This window comes from Ovis aries, chromosome 1 (genome assembly GCF_016772045.2).
Source record: "Ovis aries strain OAR_USU_Benz2616 breed Rambouillet chromosome 1, ARS-UI_Ramb_v3.0, whole genome shotgun sequence".
Classification (NCBI taxonomy): domain Eukaryota; kingdom Metazoa; phylum Chordata; class Mammalia; order Artiodactyla; family Bovidae; genus Ovis; species Ovis aries.
The window spans coordinates 191512042-191530811 of record NC_056054.1 but is presented as its reverse complement, the minus strand read 5'-3'; the positions used below and the strand labels follow the sequence as shown (position 1 = coordinate 191530811).

At 42.3% G+C, this 18770-nt stretch overlaps 1 protein-coding gene across 6 annotated transcripts in view; it reads left to right on the top strand.

Moving 5' to 3' along the window:
- Positions 1–18770, top strand: part of TFRC (transferrin receptor) — a 146369-nt gene that overhangs the window by 103583 nt on the left and 24016 nt on the right. The window contains exons 1-2 of one of the 6 annotated variants that reach the window (XM_042232722.1): positions 11398–11521; positions 18196–18254. In XM_042232722.1, the coding sequence (XP_042088656.1) occupies positions 18219–18254 (36 nt within the window). In that variant the 5' untranslated portion in view covers positions 11398–11521; positions 18196–18218. Of the gene's footprint in view, positions 1–11397; positions 11522–11592; positions 11754–12199; positions 12365–18195; positions 18255–18770 lie in introns of those variants that run through there. The other 5 variants (XM_027956961.2, XM_042232726.1, XM_004003001.4 and 2 more) reach the window with 5 other exon arrangements.

The following is an 18770-nucleotide window of genomic DNA, read 5'->3' as shown; positions in this document are numbered from 1 at the left end:
ACGTTCATCGAGTCGGTGATGCCATCCAGCCATCTCATCCTCTGTCGTCCCCTTGTCCTCCTGCCCCCAATCCCTCCCAGCATCAGAGTGTTTTCCAATGAGTCAACTCTTCTCATGAGGTGGCCAAAGTATTGGAGTTTCAGCTTTAGCATCATTCCTTCCAAAGAACACCCAGGGCTGAACACCATCTCCTTTAGGATGGACAGGTTGGATCTCCTTGCAGTCCATGACTGTGAAGAGTCTTCTCCAACACCACAGTTCAAATGCATCAATTCTTCAGCGCTCAGCTTTCTTCACAGTCCAACTCTCACATCTATACATGACTACTGGAAAACCATAGCCTTGACTGGATGGTCCTTTGTTGGCAAAGTAATGTCTCTGCTTTTGAATATACTGTCTAGGTTGGTCATAACTTTCCTTCCAAGGAGTAAGCGTCTTTTAATTTCATGGCTGCAATCACCATCTGCAGTGATTTTGGAGCCCCCAAAAATAAAGTCTGACACTGTTTCCACTGTTTCCCCATCTATTTCCCATGAAGTGATGGGACCAGATGCCACAATCTTTGTTTTCTGAATGTTGAGCTTTAAGCCAACTTTTTCACTCTCCTCTTTCAGAATTGTTAGAAGACTAAAATTGATATAGTGTAAGCGAATAGGGTTCTCAGACTGACACCTGGGAACCTTAGCTCTAGGACATAGCTTCTCTACCATTCAGGAGACTGTGTGAGGTGGAGCAGGGGAGCCAGGCCAACTCTCAAACAGTCTCCTCCTTGACCACATTTCCATGTACGAGAAAGAAAACTTTTGGCAGGATCCTTTTCCAAACCAAGGGAACATTTGTTTACTTGCATGTATTAAGCTGAAGAAACCAAAAAGTTTCTGATGATACAATATTTTTCCAAACACTGTATTTGCTGATTTAGGATTTGGATTTAATCATCTGTTTGCAACTGTTTTCTTTACACATTTATTCATGTTTCTCGTTTATATTAGCAACGACCCAGAACTTCACAGCCTCTTTTTTTACCCCCTTATTTGAAGACCTCAACTTATGATAAATTTGGCCATACTGCACAGAGTTTATCAGAACTGTGTGTTGCTATTTAAAGATGCCAGATTTAACACCATAGAGGAAGGGGAACTAAGATACAAATTTAAAGTGGTTCCAAATAGGAAAAGGAGTATGTCAAGGCTGTATATTGTCACCCTGCTTATTTAACTTCTATGCAGAGTACATCATGAGAAACGCTGGGCTGGAAGAAGCACAAGTTGGAATCAAGATTGCCAGGAGAAATATCAATAACCTCAAATATGCAGATGATACCACCCTTATGGGAGAAAGTGAAGAGGAACTAAAAAGCCTCTTGATGAAAGTGAAAGACGAGAGTGAAAAAGTTGGCTTAAAGCTCAACATTCAGAAAATGAAGATCATGGCATCTGGTCCCATCACTTCACTGCAAATAGATGGGGAAACAGTGGAAACAGTGTCAGACTTTATTTTTTGGGGCTCCAAAATCACTGCAGATGGTGATTGCAGCCATGAAATTAAAAGATGCTTACTCCTTGGAAGAGAAGTTATGACCAACCTAGATAGCATATTCAAAAGCAGAGACATTACTTTGCCAACAAAGGTCCATCTAGTCAAGGCTATGGTTTTCCAGTGGTCATGTATGAATGTGAGAGTTGGACTATGAAGGAAGCTGAGTGCCGAAGAATTGATGCCTTTGAACTGTGGTGTTGGAGAAGACTTTTGAGAGTCCCTTGGACTGCAAGGAGATCCAACCTGTCCATCCTAAAGGAAATCAGTCCTGGATGTTCATTGGAAGGACTGATGCTAAAGCTGAAACTCCAGTACTTTGGCCACCTCGTGTGAAGAGTTGACTCATTGGAAAGAACCCTGATGCTGGGAGGGATTGGGGGCAGGAGGAGAAGGGGGACAACAGAGGATGAGATGGCTGGATGGCATCACCAACTCGATGGACATGAGTTTGGCTAAACTCCGGGAGTTGGTGATGGACAGAGAGGCCTGGCATGCTGCGATTCATATGGTTGCAAAGAGTTGGACATGACTGAGCGACTGAACTGAACTGAAACTACAGATGTCAAAAGGAGGAAGATGAAACTGATTTATTGATATTTTGAAACAAAGTTAATATATTTATTTTAATTCAGTTGCTCTCCATGGGACTTCCCTGGTGGTCCAGTAGTTAAGACTGCATTTTCAGTGCAGGGGACATGGGTTTGATCCCTGGTTGGGAAACTAAGGGGGATTCCCAGGTGGCTCAGTGGTAAAGAATCCTGCCAATGGAGGAGACACAGGAGACGTGGGTGTGATCCCTGGGTCGGGAAGATCCTTTGGAGAAGGGAATGGCAACCCCCTCCAGTATTCTTGGGCTTCTCTGGTGGCTTAGATGGTAAATAATCCGCCTGCAATGTGGGAGACCTGGATTCAATCCCTGGGTCAGGAATATCCCCAGGAGCAGGGAATGGCAACCCACTTCAGTATTCTTGCCTGGAAAAATCCCTTGAACAGAGGAGCCTGGTGAGCTACAGTCCATGGGGGTCACAAAGAGTCAGACATGACATGTGTATGACTGAGTACATACACATGCACGCACGGGGATCTAAGATCCCACATGTGCACAGCATGGTAAAAAAAAAAAAAAAAAGGAAGCTCCTCATCATGGATAAGTACACATACTAAGAATTTAGTAAATCAGCTTGTCTTGTAGAGATAATATGAATGCATTGCAATTCTATTAAACCTGTACTTAGATTTCTTTGATGGGTTGGTGGTGAGATAAGTAGGAGTCAGCATCATCAACCTTCAGGTTCTGCCTGTTCTGGAGCCTACATGCTTATGGGAATCATTAATTTCTCCCACCTTGAGGGGACTTCAGTATCTAGAAAACAGCTCAAAGCTATTCTTCCTGTGTGGAGATAGTGAAGGACAGGGAAACCTGGCATGCTACAGTCCGTGGGGTTGCAAAGAGTCAGACACAACTGAGCAACTGAACAACAACAATCCATTGATGGGAACCAGGACTCTGCCCCAAAGCTAGACTACTGTTTCTCTTGACCATTTCTCCTTTGTCTCACATTCTCTCCCTTTCCAGGCTCCTCTATTCATAGGATTTTCCAGGCGAGAATACTGGAGTGGGTTGCCATTTCCTTCTCTAGGGGATCTTCCTGACCTGGGAATCGAACCCTGGTTTCCTGCACTGCAGGCAGATTTTTTTACTGACTGAGCTACAAGGGAAGCCCTTTCCCTAATTAACAACTGCTTAAATCTGTCCATTGGAACTCAGGGAAGGTCATGAAGGCTGTGGTGGTGGTGGTTTAGTCACTACGCTGGGTCCGACTCTTGCAACCCCATGGACTGTAGCCTGCCAGGCTCCTTTGTCCATGGGATTCTCCAGGCAGGAACACTGGAGTGGGTTGCCATTTCCTTCTCCAGGGATCTTCTCGACCCAGGAATCGAACCCAGGTCTCTTGCATCGCAGGCAGATTCTTCACCGACTGAGCCATGAGGGGAGACCCTTTGGAGGCTGAATGCAGGCTATTTCCGATAATCACAGAAACGGGGGACACAGAAAAGCTTTGTGCCTGGGAGTCACACAGAGCCCTGCTGGATCTCAGGGCCCTGTGTGAGATAAACGACTAGAATCATTTTTAGCACACTCAGTTCAGTTCAGTTTAGTTGCTCAGTTGTGTCCAACTCTTAGCGACCCCATGAATCGCAGCACGCCAGGCCTCCCTGTCCATCACCATCTCCCGGAGTTCACTCAGACTCACGTCCATCGAGTCAGTGATGCCATCCAGCCATCTCATCCTCTGATGTCCTCTTCTCCTCCTGCCCCCAATCTCTCCCAGCATCAGAGTCTTTTCCAATGAGTCAACTCTTTGCATGAGGTGGCCAAAGTACTGGAGCTTCAGTTTTAGCATCATTCCTTCCAAAGAAATCCCAAGGTTGATCTCTTTCAGAATGGACTGGTTAGATCTCCTTGCAGTCCAAGGGACCCTCAAGAGTCTTCTCCAACACCACAGTTCAAATGCATTAATTCTTCGGTGCTCAGCTTTTTTCACAGTCCAACTGTCACATCCATAGGGTTTTTCTAGGTTTACCTCTCTTCACATGTACTCCTGGCTTGGCTTTGAAGTAAAGTGAAGTGAAGCCGCTCAGCCATGTCTGACTCTTTGCAACCCCATGGACTAGAGCCTACCAGGCTCCTCTGTCCATGGGATTTTCCAGGCAAGAGTACTGGAGTGGGTTGCCATTTCCTTCTCCAGAGGCTCTTCCCCACCCAGGGACTGAAGCAGGGTCTTCCGCATTGTAGGCAGATGCTTTACCGTCTGAGCCACCAGGGAAGTCTTTTAGCACACAGTAGATGCTTAATAAATCTTAGCCATTATCTGTCATTCAGCTATAATATCAAGGATGTTCCCAGCCAAAGACTAGATTCTTCTGCATCATTTGCTAACTAGAGTAGCAATAAACTGGGAAAGAGAGTCTGTGTATAGTTTATCAGACTGCAATAGTATGTGGATATTACGTTACCCACGGAAAAGAGAAAAACAGGGAATAGTAGCACAGTTAGCTAGTACATGCAAAACTAGATTCTGAACCCAGGTTTCTCTGCTCCAAAGCCCCGCCTGTCCCCTTTGAACTCTTGCTGAGAGCTCAGCATGAGGTTACAATGTGCAGTGGCTGTTAAGGCAGGGACTGAGGTGGCTGGCAGATGGCATTTGTAAAGGCCTGGAATAGAGGAATGGTAGTCCCACTCCATTCTTCTGTTTGACCATCTGGATTGGTCAAACTATGCTTCCAGTACTGACTAGTGAGTGGGGAAACGTAGAATCATGTCCTGTGGTGGCCTTTAGAAGGGATCAGGATGTTTTGCCCGAAGGAAAGATGATAGCTATGGACATAAGAGCAGTCTTCAAACAATAACCAATTTATCAAAAGTAGAAGGGAAAGAGAATTCAGTATAATGTGAGTGAAAACTTTTTTTTTTGGCCACACCGCATGGCTTGCAGGGTCTTCCCTGACCAGGAATTAAACCCAGTTGGCAGTGAAAGCTGAGTCCTAACCACTGGACCAGTAGGGAATTCACTAGGTAAAAACTTTCTAATAGTCTGAACTTCCCAAGGTTCTCCCAAACCTATCGAGGTTTTGGAAGTGATAAATTTGCTCTCATTGGAATGGCTGAGTAGAAGCTACACAAGCACTTGATGAGATGAAGTAGAGACATTTTGTTAGATGAAATCTCCATATGTTTAGTGGACATCTGTTACAGGCTGTGTATGGTACATGAGTTAAAGTTCCTTCCAGATTTGAAATTCTGTTATGAAACTAGAAGGGCTCAATAGGACCTTATATCCTGCTCAAAACTCTGACTTTGAGCACTGTATTCATTGGCATAAATAATCTTCTAATTAATGTTAAAATTAATTATGTATTCTGCTTTCCCGCCCTGAGTAACTTTTACCACTTGCTATAAAGTAGGGGCAAATTCCACCACATTAACCTGGATTGCTCCTGCTCCATGCTCTCCCACGTGAGCTTCCTCTTAGCACAGAATAATTTAGTCAGGAGTATTAGGACTTGAAACTGAAGGTTTTCAAGTACATTTTAAAGGGGAAAAAATGAAAAATAAAGTGGAAAATAGTAGCAACCTCAAATATATTAGTTGACAATCCTCCTTCATTCTCTGGAACAATCCTGTTTCAGTGTGCAGAACTCCACATTTTTATTTTTGTATTCTAGTCTAAGGTGATTGCCCTGAGCTTAGGATTCCAAAGTAAAGAAAGTGGATACAGGTTGTCAAATAGGAGCTGTGGGCAGAGCCAATGTAGGTTGGAATGGCATCTATAGTAGTTACTGGGAGGACCTATACTGTGTGTCCAGCAGAGTTCTGCCATCATTGACCAAAGTGTGTTTGAAAGCATTTGAAAAGACTTGATCTGTGTTCTCTAACAGTGCCTTCCCACTCAAATAACCTCAGTCAATATTTGCTCAAGTGCAGGATGGTAGAAAGTTGAAACAGTGGGCAAAATAACAGGGAGAATCCTTTCAAGTTGATGTTTAACTTTGAGCAAGTTGTTTGTCCTGTTCGCTAGAAAGATTTATGCTTCGAGAAAGGAGATGGATTAGGACAGTGGTTTTCAAACACAGGTCATAGCTCCCTGAGAGATTAATTTAATAGGTTGAAATCAGCATTTTAAAAAATTAAATAGAAAATTCCAGACTGCTTTGCACACAGCAAGGGTATTATTTAATGAAACTTTTACTTGTTTCATGTGAACATATACATATACCCATATATACTGGCTGCAGTCCATGGGGTCGCAAAGAGTCGGACACGACTGAGCGACTGAACTGAGCTCAACCGATACTGGATTGTTCAGTCAAGTGAACCTTTTACCATGGAGCCGTGGAGCGCAGTCAAAAATGTCTGAGAAATGCCGACGTCAGGGAACTCATTTAACATTTGGGCCACAGAGAGGACCCCAGAAAAGCAAATGATTTTGAATCTTCAGTTTCTGAGTTGGCAGATTAATGTATTTTATAAATTGTGATAAAATATACATAACATAAACAAGGTAAGGGGAAAAGCACTAAATGCCTTTGTCTAAAAACGAAACACCTCCCCCTCCCAACCTGCATCATCTTAGAGGCTTGGATTACAGTGCTGTCCCTCTCTCCCATCCTCCTTGGGTTTCCCCCCAGGTTCTTGATCTCTATCCCCTGGAATGGGTGTATGTTTTGATTTTGATATTGTGGGGCAAGTAGCAAAAGTTCCCTCTTGTACTTGTGCCTGAGTTAGAGATGAGAGTGTTTATATTCGATTGTACTTTTACATTACAAAATAGATGATTAAAAAACAGGTAGCTAACTAGAATGTATTAATAAATAAGCATCCATGGGCTTCCCAGGTGGCTCAGCGGCAAAGAATCCTCCTGCCAGCGCAGGAGCCATAGGAGACCCAGGTTCGATTCCTGGGCCGGGAAGATCCCCTGGAGGGGGGCATGGCAACCCACTCCAGTATTCTTGTCTGGAGAATCCCATGGACAGAGGAGTCCATGGGGTCACAAAGAGCTAGACATGACTGAGCACGCATGGGCGTATAATTTGGAACAAGATTTAGAGTAGAGAGGTACAGTCTGCCTTAATAAACACACTTACCTTCCTTTTCAGATCTGGGCAGTTGGCTGTCGCAGACCTTGATTCGCTTTTATTTTTGCTTGTATTTCATATTTGGATGCTTATTATTTGTTCTTTAAGTATAATTTCTATTTCTGCAGCCATGTTGTTTGCATTTTCAGGGGTACAGATTCCTTTCCTATCTCTATACGTGTCTTTCCTGGACACACAATGCTGTTCTGTGCTGTGCTTAGTCACTGAGTCATGTCCCACTCTTTGTGAGCCCATGGGCTGTAGCCCTCTAGGCTCCTCTGTCCATGGGGATTCTCCGGGCAAGAATACTGGATTGGGGATCTTCCCAACCCAGGGATCGAACTCGGTTCTCCCACATTGCAGGCAGATTCTTTACCATCTGAGCCGCCAGGGAAGCCCACAATACTACTCAATGAGCATTATTGTATAAATGCAATAAATGGTAATTGATTACCTTTTCCTCTCAGCCATTATCAATAACGGAGTCATTGACAGACTGGACTCAGAGCAGTCAAGTGCCACTGAAGATGAGAGAGTCAATTCCTAGGCAGGTTGATAAGAAGTCTGGGGTCCCTAAGGAGGAGAAAGGGGTCTGGGGCTCTGAAAGAGGAGATAGGGGTCTGGAAGTTTCAAAGAGAAGGAAAGGACAAACTTTTTTTCCTGTATTCCTTAGTAAGGATTATATAACAACAATGTATCCTGCTTGTTTCTCCTTCCTGAAAACCTTCTGACTAATCCTGATATCTTAGAATGTATATTATGGGAGTGGGTCTGGTAAGATCTTTCTGTTGTTAACTATAATCCTGTCATCTTAAAATGTAAATTGTGGGAGTTTAGTTCAGTTGCTCAGTTGTGTCAGACTCTTTGTGACCCTATGGACTGCAGCACACCAGACCTCCCTGTCCGTCACCAGCTCCCAGAGTTTACTCAAACTCATGTCCATTGAGTCGGTGATGCTATCCAACCATCTCATCCTCTGTTGACCCTTTCTCCTCCTGCCTTCAATCTTTCCCAGTATCAGGGTCTTTTCCAATGAGTCAGTTCTTTCCATCAGGTGGCCAAAGTATTGGAGTTTCAGCTTCAGCACCAATCCTTCCAATGAATATTCAGGGCTGATCTCCTTTAGGATGGACAGGTTGGATCTCCTTGCAGTCCAAGGGACTCTCAAGAGTCTTCTCCAACACCACAGTTCAAAAGCATCAATTCTTTGGCACTCAGGTTTTTTGATAGATTGTGGGAGTGGGTCTTATAAATTGTGGGTGTGGGTCTGGTAAAATTTTTACAACCTTGAGATGTTCTTTTTATTTATTGTAGTAATTAATGAAAAAGTATTTAATTCCCTTGCTAAGACTAGCAAAGGGGGCACTCTCCGTCTCCCTTCTGATGTCTATGTCAGAAGCTTTCTCAGTCCCTTTTCATACTTTTATAACACTGCTACACAAAAGTTTTTGAGTGATCAAGCCTGGTCCCTGGTCCCAAAGCTAAATCTGCTTCTTCAGAGATCAAGAATCTGACACTGTTCACCGTAAGCTATCAAAGACAACTTTCCTTTTCTGGACAAATAACATCATTGCTAGTTGCTTAGAACTTTTCATTTTCCAGGCCACATTTACTCATTTGGCTTGGTCTCTGAACTAGCAGCACGTCGTATTTGTATAACTGTGTAGTTTAAGGAGCTTTCCTACTTTTTATGGGGGAAAAAACGTTATTTTCTCGGTGAAGGAAATAAAAGCATGTTATCTCTATGTGGCCAATGGGAAAACTGAGGCATAGAGCGCCATTAAGCCCATCGTTCTGCAGCACAGTTGGGACAGCTCTGGACTAGTCACTTCATCAATGATTTCTCTGCTTTACTTTTTCCTGTTACTCCTCTCTCACTGAAAATAGGAAGATTCCTGCTTTCATCTCAAGGTGAAGAAAAGGGAGGGAGGGAGAATTTTGCAGCTAATGATTCCTGTAACTCTCTTCCACCACTGGTTTCCCTGAGGTATTTACATAGAGTAGGATTTTTTAATACACACCACAGGAAGCTGGTCTCATCCATCTAAGTCTGGCCTGAAGACATCTTCCATGTTACTTTTCCTGCCTGATCCCGCTCTATTCCACCCAGACAGACTCAACCAAAGATCTTCTCTGTGCCAGAGTAGACTGTGGTTTTAGGAGACTGCACCTGCCTTATCTCATTTAAACACACAGAAAATCTGTGAAGCAAGTATTTTTTTATTCTCATTTAAGAGCTGATACAACCCAGGCTCAAGAAAGTTGAGAACTCCAGTTGCTTAACTTCAGTTTTTGTGCTCTTTCCCCAGATCTCCAGGGTTTTTATTTATTTACTTTCTTGTTTATTATTTAAGCACATTGTACACCCCTCTCCAGTCTCCAATTTCCTTTATGCAAACTTCTAGTATACATGATTTTAAAACAAATTTTGTGTGCCTTTTGGAAGAACTGCATGTATTTTAGGTCTTATGTAGGTCCGTGGAAGGTTGGAAATTGAATAATATCCATTTCAGTTATGATGAATAGTTTAAATAAAGTTACCAAAAACGTATTTCATTGCAAACATCCAAGTTATTGGTCTCCAGAAGTGGGAGCTAATGCTATGCAAAAATGGCAACAACAACAACGACAAAACTCTGATTTAAAAAAGTAAAATCTTTGAACATATGTATGGAATATTAGACAAAGCAGAATTGCCTCTCCGTATGGTTCCACAACGAAGCGTGACAAATTAATTTTGATCTACTTGAAATTACAGAGGAGGGAGATCCCGCAGAGCTTCTAGGGAGAAAGGGATAGTGAAGGGAATGTAATTGCATTGTATCCCTTGTTACTAGTAAAAGCATGAAAATAAACATATAATTGACATGCTTTTTAGTGTCTTCTTTATGGTTTCATTAGGAGCCTGGTAGGCTGCAGTCCATGGGGTCGCTAAGGGTCAGACACGACTGAGCAACTTCACTTTCACTTTCTAGTCAATGTAAACATTTTAATTTGGATTTTTATAGATTATATCCTGACCTGCAGTCTCCTAATTAAATTTTCTCCACGTGGTTATAAGATTTTCACCTGGATATCAGCATTGCTTGTTTCTTTTCTTTTAAAGTCCCACCAGCCTGGGAAGGAGAAGGGACTCAGTCGACCTGCTGTCAGAATTTCAAGTTGGCCCCATCAAAACGAATCTGTTACATTCCTTGCTTTTTTTCTGTGCAGATCCACTAAGGTGCAGCGATATTACTACATAGGAGATTTTAAAATACTTTTCCTTAGGGAGACTTTAGGTCATGGCAGTATAGAGAAGGGCATCCCTACAGGTAGTCATCCCTGCGGGTAGTAAGGGGAAGAGCAGAATCTCAAGGCCGGGAAACAAATTTGCATTACAGAGGACTGTTGTCTCCCCTAGGCTCTGACCTGGAGAGTGCTTATCTGTAACCCTTTTTATGGCCCAAGACTCTTCTCGCTTAGGGGCTATTTGTCTAATCTCGCTCACTGTATATTACCGACCAAAGAGAGGGAAACGGTGAGAATGTTTGCTAAGACTTTAGAAAGTGATAACAGTCCATTTTATTTTATTATGCATTGCACAATCCTATAATAACAACAATGACAAAGAACATCAAAGTTCTGTTCTATCACCCTAATAAATCGCTTGTTTCTATTTTCTCTTCCATTCCCTCATGCATTAAAATATTCTGCAAAGTTCTATGCCCGTCTTAGTGATTTATGGGCAGCTTTTGTACATCCGAAATACAAATTTGCATTTTCCTTTTTAAAATATAGTTGCTTTACAATATTATGTAAGTTTCAGATGTACAGCGAAGTGATTTGGTTATACATATATACATATCTATATTCTTCGATTCTTTTCCATTAAAGATTATTACAAGATATTGAATATAGTTCCCTATGCTATACAGTTACATTTTGCTTTTAATTCTGTTTTGCTTATCCTATTTCTGAAGCTGCAAAACATATATTCACAACATGGCTTTAGTGCCTACTTAATATTCCAGCAACGACAGACACTTTCAAATAAACATTTCAGTTTAGGTATCCAGCATTTAGGAGTAAACGCTAACACCATTTGACCTTGCACTGCACAACCAGAAGATCGGTCAAGGTTAGACGGCGGGCTCCGGGAGGCAGGGCTACGGCTGCGCGCCAGCTGAGGACGCGAGGAGGAAGTTAGTGCACCACTCGCCCAACCCCTCCTACACCTGCAGTCTGGCGCCTTTTCCCTCCGACCTCGCGTCGCGGGGTCCCGCGCTCCAGCGGAGGGCCCCCAATCCGACTGCCTGCCCACTCCTAGCCCCAGGCTGTCTTTCTCCTGAGCGCCTCTGAAGGTGTACGTGATATAGGAAGTGACGCAAGGGGGCGGAGCCAAACTATAAACTGCAAGTTGGGGGTGGTTATCGCACCAGAGGGTGTCGGCAAAGACTGGTGGCGGGCCGGCAAGCAGCGGACGGGGGAGGCGCCTCTGTGAGTGACACGCGGCTGCGAGAATCCCGCCGACTCTCCTACCCTCCCCTCAGCTTGCGAGGGGCTGCTCGGAGCGGGCTTGGGTGCGACCCTCCTCGGTGCGGTCCAGCAGCCTGGGGAGCCGCGCGGGGCGCCGGGAGGCTGCCGCGCCTCCGGGTTGGCGGGCGGGAACGTAGCCCGCGTGGCGGCGGGAAAGGGGCTGTGGCGGGGAGCGGAGCCAGGCTGCAGGTGCAAGCGAGGTGCAGCGGCGCTGCGGGACAGGCTGCCCGACCTTTCCCTTACCCGTGCCCTCCCCTCGGCCCCCAACCCTGCGAATAGGTTCTGTTAGGGTCCTGAGGGCGAGATGAGGGGTGTTCCACTGTCGTTCTACGCCCTGCTATTTTGCTCCCGGCTTCCCAGGTCACCCGGATCCCTTGTCCTCACTAGCTCGCCCTGAGAAGATGCAGGCCCTCTTGGGACAGCCATAGGCTGCAGGCCCGGGAGCAAGGCGTCAGCCACGCTGCCGCAGCGCTGAGCCACTCTGCGGGGAGCACGTGGCCCTTTCAGGAAGTGTTCCCAGGGAACGGCTGTCGGGATGCGTAGATGACCTTGAGCTCGTAGCCCTTGGATTCCTCGGGGCCCGCCGGGGCCGTGGTCTCATTGTTGAAAGGGGCAAAGCTGTCCTCAACTGCATTACGACTGTGTCCTGGGCATGTAGACAAGGGTTTCTGTAAGCCGTGTATTTGAACTCCAGTACAACCTGATCTTTCCGCGCTGCCTGTTGGCCTTGTGTGTGGGTTCTCAGTTTTTCTAAGAAGCCGACTGAATCCTTTAGGTGTTCATATTTACGCGTATTCGGATTGCTAGGCTCTTCTAACAGATGGGAGACCGTAGGAATAAGACTTCTACTTTGTGAAAGCTATGGTCTAGGGGCCAAGTAAAAGCTATTTGGATTGGAATCGGCTTTTGCCTTCAGGAAATTAGCGATATGGTATCAAAGGGCTGTGCTTGATGATATAAAACGCCTTAGAAGCCTATTGTATCACTGTTGGCGGTGGACAGCTTTGTAGGCTAGTAATGGGGTGGGTGGGCCAGTTGTGACTTGACCCAGGTTAACATTTTGCCATAGGCTAGATTGTGGTGACTGGGTATGCCAAGGAAATTGATTGCTGGTGCTTTTTCTGGTAAGAAGGTTGAATAAGGAGATAGTTATCCTGTTACAGAAGTATTTGGGTACCTGATACCTTTATTTGAGGCTTAGATAGGAGTCTGGAATACTAGATGCTGATTCCGTTGTCTCTGAGCTGGGCAATTTGACCTTATTGACCAAGACATTTAAGGTGATTTCCAGAAGTGGTTTTCTGTTTTGTTTTTAATGGGATCTTAGTTCCCCAGGCCAGGGCTGAAACCTGCGTCCCTTGCTGTGGAAGCCCAGAATCTTAATCACTGGACTGCCAGGGAAGTCCCTCCCTGATTTTTCTGCTTTGAAAATTAAGGTTAGGCTCCCTAAAGTACTGACTGGTCCTGCCAGGTTTTTTGTTTGTTTTGCTTTGTTTTTTTTTTCCTCAGTTTTGGATTATTGTTGTTCAGACAGTTGCTAAGTCATGTTGACTCTTTGCCACTCCGTGGACTGCAGGACCCCAGGCTTCCCTGTCCTTCCTTCACCATCTCCTGGAGTTTATGCAAACCCATGTCCATTGAGTCGATGATGCCACCCAACCATCTCATCCTCTGTCACCCCCTTCTCCTGCCCTCAGTCTTTCCCAGCATCAGGGTCTTTTCCAAGTTGGCTCTTCGCATTGGGTGGCCAAAGTATTGAAGCTTCAGCGTCAGTCTTTCCAATGAACGTTCAGGGTTGACTTCCTTTAGGGTTGACTGTTTTTGTTGTTGTTTTTCTCAATTTTGGACTGTAATAGACTCAATATGTTACACAAAATCCAGAATTAAAAATTTTGTCATTGATATGAAATGTTTTCCAAAAGTCTATATGTAGCATAGTACCATTCAACTTGTCTTTGATGGAATGTTCTTGTTAAGTAATGGTGGTGGTGAAACTAGCCTGTGCGGAAGACTGTTGGATAGCGAACAACTCAGCTAACTCTGCCCTAAAAGGAGTGGTATTTACTTGCCTTTGATTATGTTAGTGAAGTTGCTCAGTCGTGTCCGACTCTTATGGACTGTAGCCTACCAAGCTCCTCTGTCCATGGGATTTAGTCCAGGCAATAGTGCTGGAGTGGATTGCCATTTCCTTCTCAAGGGGTTCTTCCCAACCCAGGGATCGAACCCAGGTCTCCCGCATTGTAGACAGACGCTTTACCATCTGAGCCACCAGGGAAGTCCTTTGATTACGTAGCTATCTGTAATGAAGAAAGCTCCCAGTTCACCTTGAATCAGACAACAATTGAAAGCTCTTGAAAATGACTCTCCAAGGCCTTTTAGAACTCTTGTGTGTGTGCCCCTTCTGTCTGCTCTCTCAGATGACCACTACACAGACTGCAGGGACTTCAAGTGGTCCTGACCTTCAACTTGAGCAATCTTTTTCTCAGAAAGCTAAATAAGAATGAACATTTTGCTTTGTTTTCTTTTATTCCTTCCACTGCTTTTTCATTTTAGGCTCATAAAGTTAGTCTCTTAAATAGTAAAAACCTTGACCAGCCATCTCTTTATAAGGCATTCTGGGTATACACAAGTTATGTGTTCTAAGGGCCATGCAGTTTTGTAAGTTCCGGTAATCTTTTCATTTTCACCTGCAAATTCATAACTGTCTTGGGAAACTGTTTAGAAAATGGGTATCTATAACCAATTACTTGACATCTTGGAGCTCTGCCAGGTAAAGGTTAAGGTTTTTCTACTTTTTAAAATTTCTTACCTATCCAAGATTTGCCCAGTGTTTTCAGGATAAACCAAAATAGTAGCAAGGATGGGAAGATCCCACATCCAAGGTTTTCATTATATTCCTTTTCATATAATTTCCAAATTATATGAAACGTGAACCTCATGTACAATAAAGTTATCTTTACTTTGTTGATTACCACATAATTCCACATCAAATTTTGTGGGATAGAGAAATCAGTCAGAGAAGGCTTCATAGAGATGGCCCTTGAGCTGATCCAGGAAGAAATGGGTAGGACTTTAAGAACAAAGGAAGGATGTTAGTGGGTACAGGCGGGGGCTGGATTTTGTCTCATTCTGGAGAAGGTAGAGGGCAGTGAAGTTATTAGGTGGTGAAGGTCTCTAGAACAGAGCCTCAGAAGTAGACAGAGAAACTTCATTTATGTGAGCTCCAAGGACTTGAAACTGGCTTGTTTTCTAAATTGAAAAGGGGTTGTCAGTATTAAAAAACACGTGTCTTATTTTTATTTCAGGTAAAGTGGAGTAGTAGCTTTAAATATGTTTTCTATGTAGGTGAAAGTGTATTTTGGTACCTAATCCCATTAGCTATATATATTTTGTACAGACCTATGATTTTAAGACATCCCAAAGTAGCATAAGACCTCAAGATAACTACCATATTAAAAAATTAAATAGAAAATTAATGCCACATATCAAGAAAGTAGGAATAAGATGATATGAATTTGAAAGAAGCTTGAGACTGTAGTCTAGCTAATACCTTTGCCTGCCTCTGTCTTCTATCCCAAGGCTCAGTTTAAAACATTTCTTCCTTCCATTTCATGTTCAAAACATGTGGGGCTCTGATTTTGCTGACCTGAATTTTCATTAATGTGAGAAACTGAATATTTTTCCCAGTTATCACTGAGAACACCAAAAATACACAAGATGCTAATATAAGTAAAAATCAAGGTGATTTTTGGGTTGTCTTTTGTAATAGATTGTTAGCACTGATGATGACATCTTGAAATAAGCTAAGTAAAAGTTGTTTGGCTTATACATGTAGTCTTGTAACAGAACTACTTGTTTATAGGTTGGTATGAAAAGTTTTTCTCCCATGCTTTTAGAGCACATAGTTGTTGCAGTTAGAAAATACATTAAGGGATTCTTTTAAATAGAAAGCTTTACTAATGGGTGAAATTATTTTGAAAGAATGACTCAATTTTGTTATGGGTAAAACTTTAGGAAGAGCCTTTGTGGATATCATTTTAGATAGAATGAAATTGTGGATACAATTGTGTTCTTCACAGATGTGGGGTTAAATGATGGAGTTAAAATGAGAATTACCAAGGGTGTGGAGAAAAGGGAACACTCTTCCCCTGTTGGTGAGAATGTAAATTGATACAGCCACTATGGAAGACAGTATGGATATTCCTTAAAACACTAGGAATAAAACCACAATGTGACCCAACAATTCCACTCCCAAAATTGAAAAAGACACATGTGTCCCATTGTTCATTGCAACACCATTTACAGTAGCTAGAACATGGAAGCAACCTAGAGGTCCATGGACAGATGAATGGATAAAGAAGTTGTGGTACATACACACAATGGAATATTACTTAGCCATAAAAAGGAATGCATTTGAGTCAGTTCTAATGAGGTGGATGAACCTAGAACCTATTATACAGAGTGAAGTGAATCCGAAAGAGAAAGATAAATACTGTATTCTAACGCATATATATGGAATGTAGAAGAATGGTATTGAAGAACTTATTTACAGGGCAGCAATGGAGAAACAGACATAGAGAATAACTTAGAGACATGGGGAGAGGGTGAGATGTATGGGAAGAATAACATGGAAACTGACATTACCATATGTAAAATAGATAGCCAACAGGAATTTGCTGTATGGCTCAGGAAACTCAAACAGGGGCTCTGTATCAACCTAGAGGGGTGGGATGGGAAGGGAGATGGGGTGGAGTTTCAAAACGGAGGGGGTATATGTATACCTATGGCTGATTCAAGTTGAGGTTCAATAAAAAATAAGTTAATTAAAAAAATGAGAATTACCTAGGTCATACTTTTTTCCTCCTCTGACTTGATTTCTTTAATGTTACAGTCTTAATTCTGTGTCTGGGGATTGAAATAGAAATAGTATATCTGTTTGCTCAGTAAAAAATATATTTTAACTATGCAAAATCATGACATGTACTATTAACATCTGTTTCTTTAGGCTTGCACTCAATCTCCTTATTGTTTATTTACACCTTTTATTTAGATCACTTATTTGAATGTGTTGTCAGTCTTAAAATTCATTTAAAACTAGAAACCTTGAGGAGTGGCTGAGTCAGATGAATATTAAGCTGATAAGCTGTTTTTTTTCCTAGAAAAGGGTGATTAAAATTGGTTCAGGGTGTTCAGGGTGGAGCCTTCCAGTTCTGGCTCTAGTGATTGGGTTTATACAGTTGAGTGCAGTGATAGTGATAAGCTTTTTGTACCAGATGGGGTCAGATTGTGCTTCTAAGAGTATGAACTTTTGCTTATTGGCTCTGGTCTTTAAAGCCTGAGGATTAAAAATTGGTGTTTTTTATTGTTGTTGTTGTTAATAGAGTTTGATAGGAGACTTTTCTAATGCCAGTTTGTATAGTTTCTTTGTTTTACAATCTACATATATATCACATCTTGCTTTTTGCTGTGTGGGTGTTAAATGTGCTATGAGTATACTTTTAGAGGAAAGGCTTTAAAATAGTGTGAAATAAATGTCTTTTTATACATCTCAACATATTTTCAAGCATCACGATGCACTCAAACCAAATTAATTAGAAAAATCTAGATTTCAGTTAATACCTGTGCTTTAACTTTTAAGACTCTTGGTTACAGAGGCAGAGGCATAGTTTGCTTTGAAAAAAGTTAAAAGTAATTTCTTAAATTTCTGGAGATGAGAACATGCTGTCTGTAAAACCAGTTTTATAGACAGCTGTTGGACCTCATTTTTAGGTGATCAGTTTTCGGCCTTGAACAAGTCGCTTAAGGGCTCAAATAATTGGCCTTTTCATCTGTAAAATAGCATACTCTGTGCTTTTCTTTTATCTATTCTTTTTACATCAAAGGTTGATCAAATCATTTGTTAGAAATTGTTCATTTAATTAGAAGGTTTGGGTTTTCTCTCCTTTTCTATTGGCATGTTTGTGTGGCATAACCAGTCTTTGGCTTAATTTTACTTTTGTTAGTTTTTTTTTTTTTTTTCCAGGTGCCAGTTTACTGTCTTTTGTATTTGCCCCTTTTCTTTGTCTAGTAAATTCAGTTAAAGTGAGCTATTTGAAAGTAAGTGACAGACATCACAATACTTCATCCTTAAAATCGTTGGCATTAATCTCCCAGCAAGGACATACTCCTCCAAAAAATGCGCTACCGTATCTAAATCTAATATTGATACAATACTGTTGCCTAGGATATAGTCTGTATTCAAATTTCTTACTTCTCCCAGTAATATCCTTCAAGTTGTCCTCAACCCGCCTCATCCCTCCCTCAATTCAGTAGCTAATCAAGGATCACCCTAAATTTAGTTGTCATGGTAAACTATCTTGGTGAAAGATCCTTTCTAGAAAAGTGATAATATATTTAAAAGTAAACTTGATATATAATAGTTAATGGAAAGTCCTCACTAGTCTAATACAGTGGTATCTGTGTTAGATATCTCATCATGCTAATTCTCTGTTTTGTGTTTAGGCTCTTCTGTGTGGCAGCTCAAAATGATGGATCAAGCCAGATCAGCATTCTCTAACTTGGTATGATTTTAAGATGTATTTCTCTGTCACCAGTTTGCAAGAGTCTGAAGCATATGAGGATGCTTTTCACCCAGTAAGCAAGAAAAAATACCCAAAGCTATCATCAGTTACTCATTTATGTTTGAAGTAGTGGTCTTGAGGTGTAATAGATCTCACAAAGGAAGGTTATATTCAGTCTTGAGTAGAGTTAATTATCGAAAATCATGTAAGAAGTTTCAGGGCATAGTGAAGAGATAGTCAGGTAGTTCAGATAAACTAAAGAAAGCACTGGTCAAAATGTCTATCCGTAGACATGATAACAGAAATTCTGAATGAAAAGGCTGAATGAGATGAAGGCAAGTGTATGAACCAGCCCTCTTCTGCTGTTGACAGAACTGGGCACAGGGAAGTGTGCTAGCTTGAAAAGGGAACTTCTTTTTCCTTGAGAATGTACAGCAAGTCATAGTAATGGCCCAATACCACCTGATCAAGCTTCCTTTAAATGTCTCAGTTCCCTTTCTTCTCCTTCATAATGCT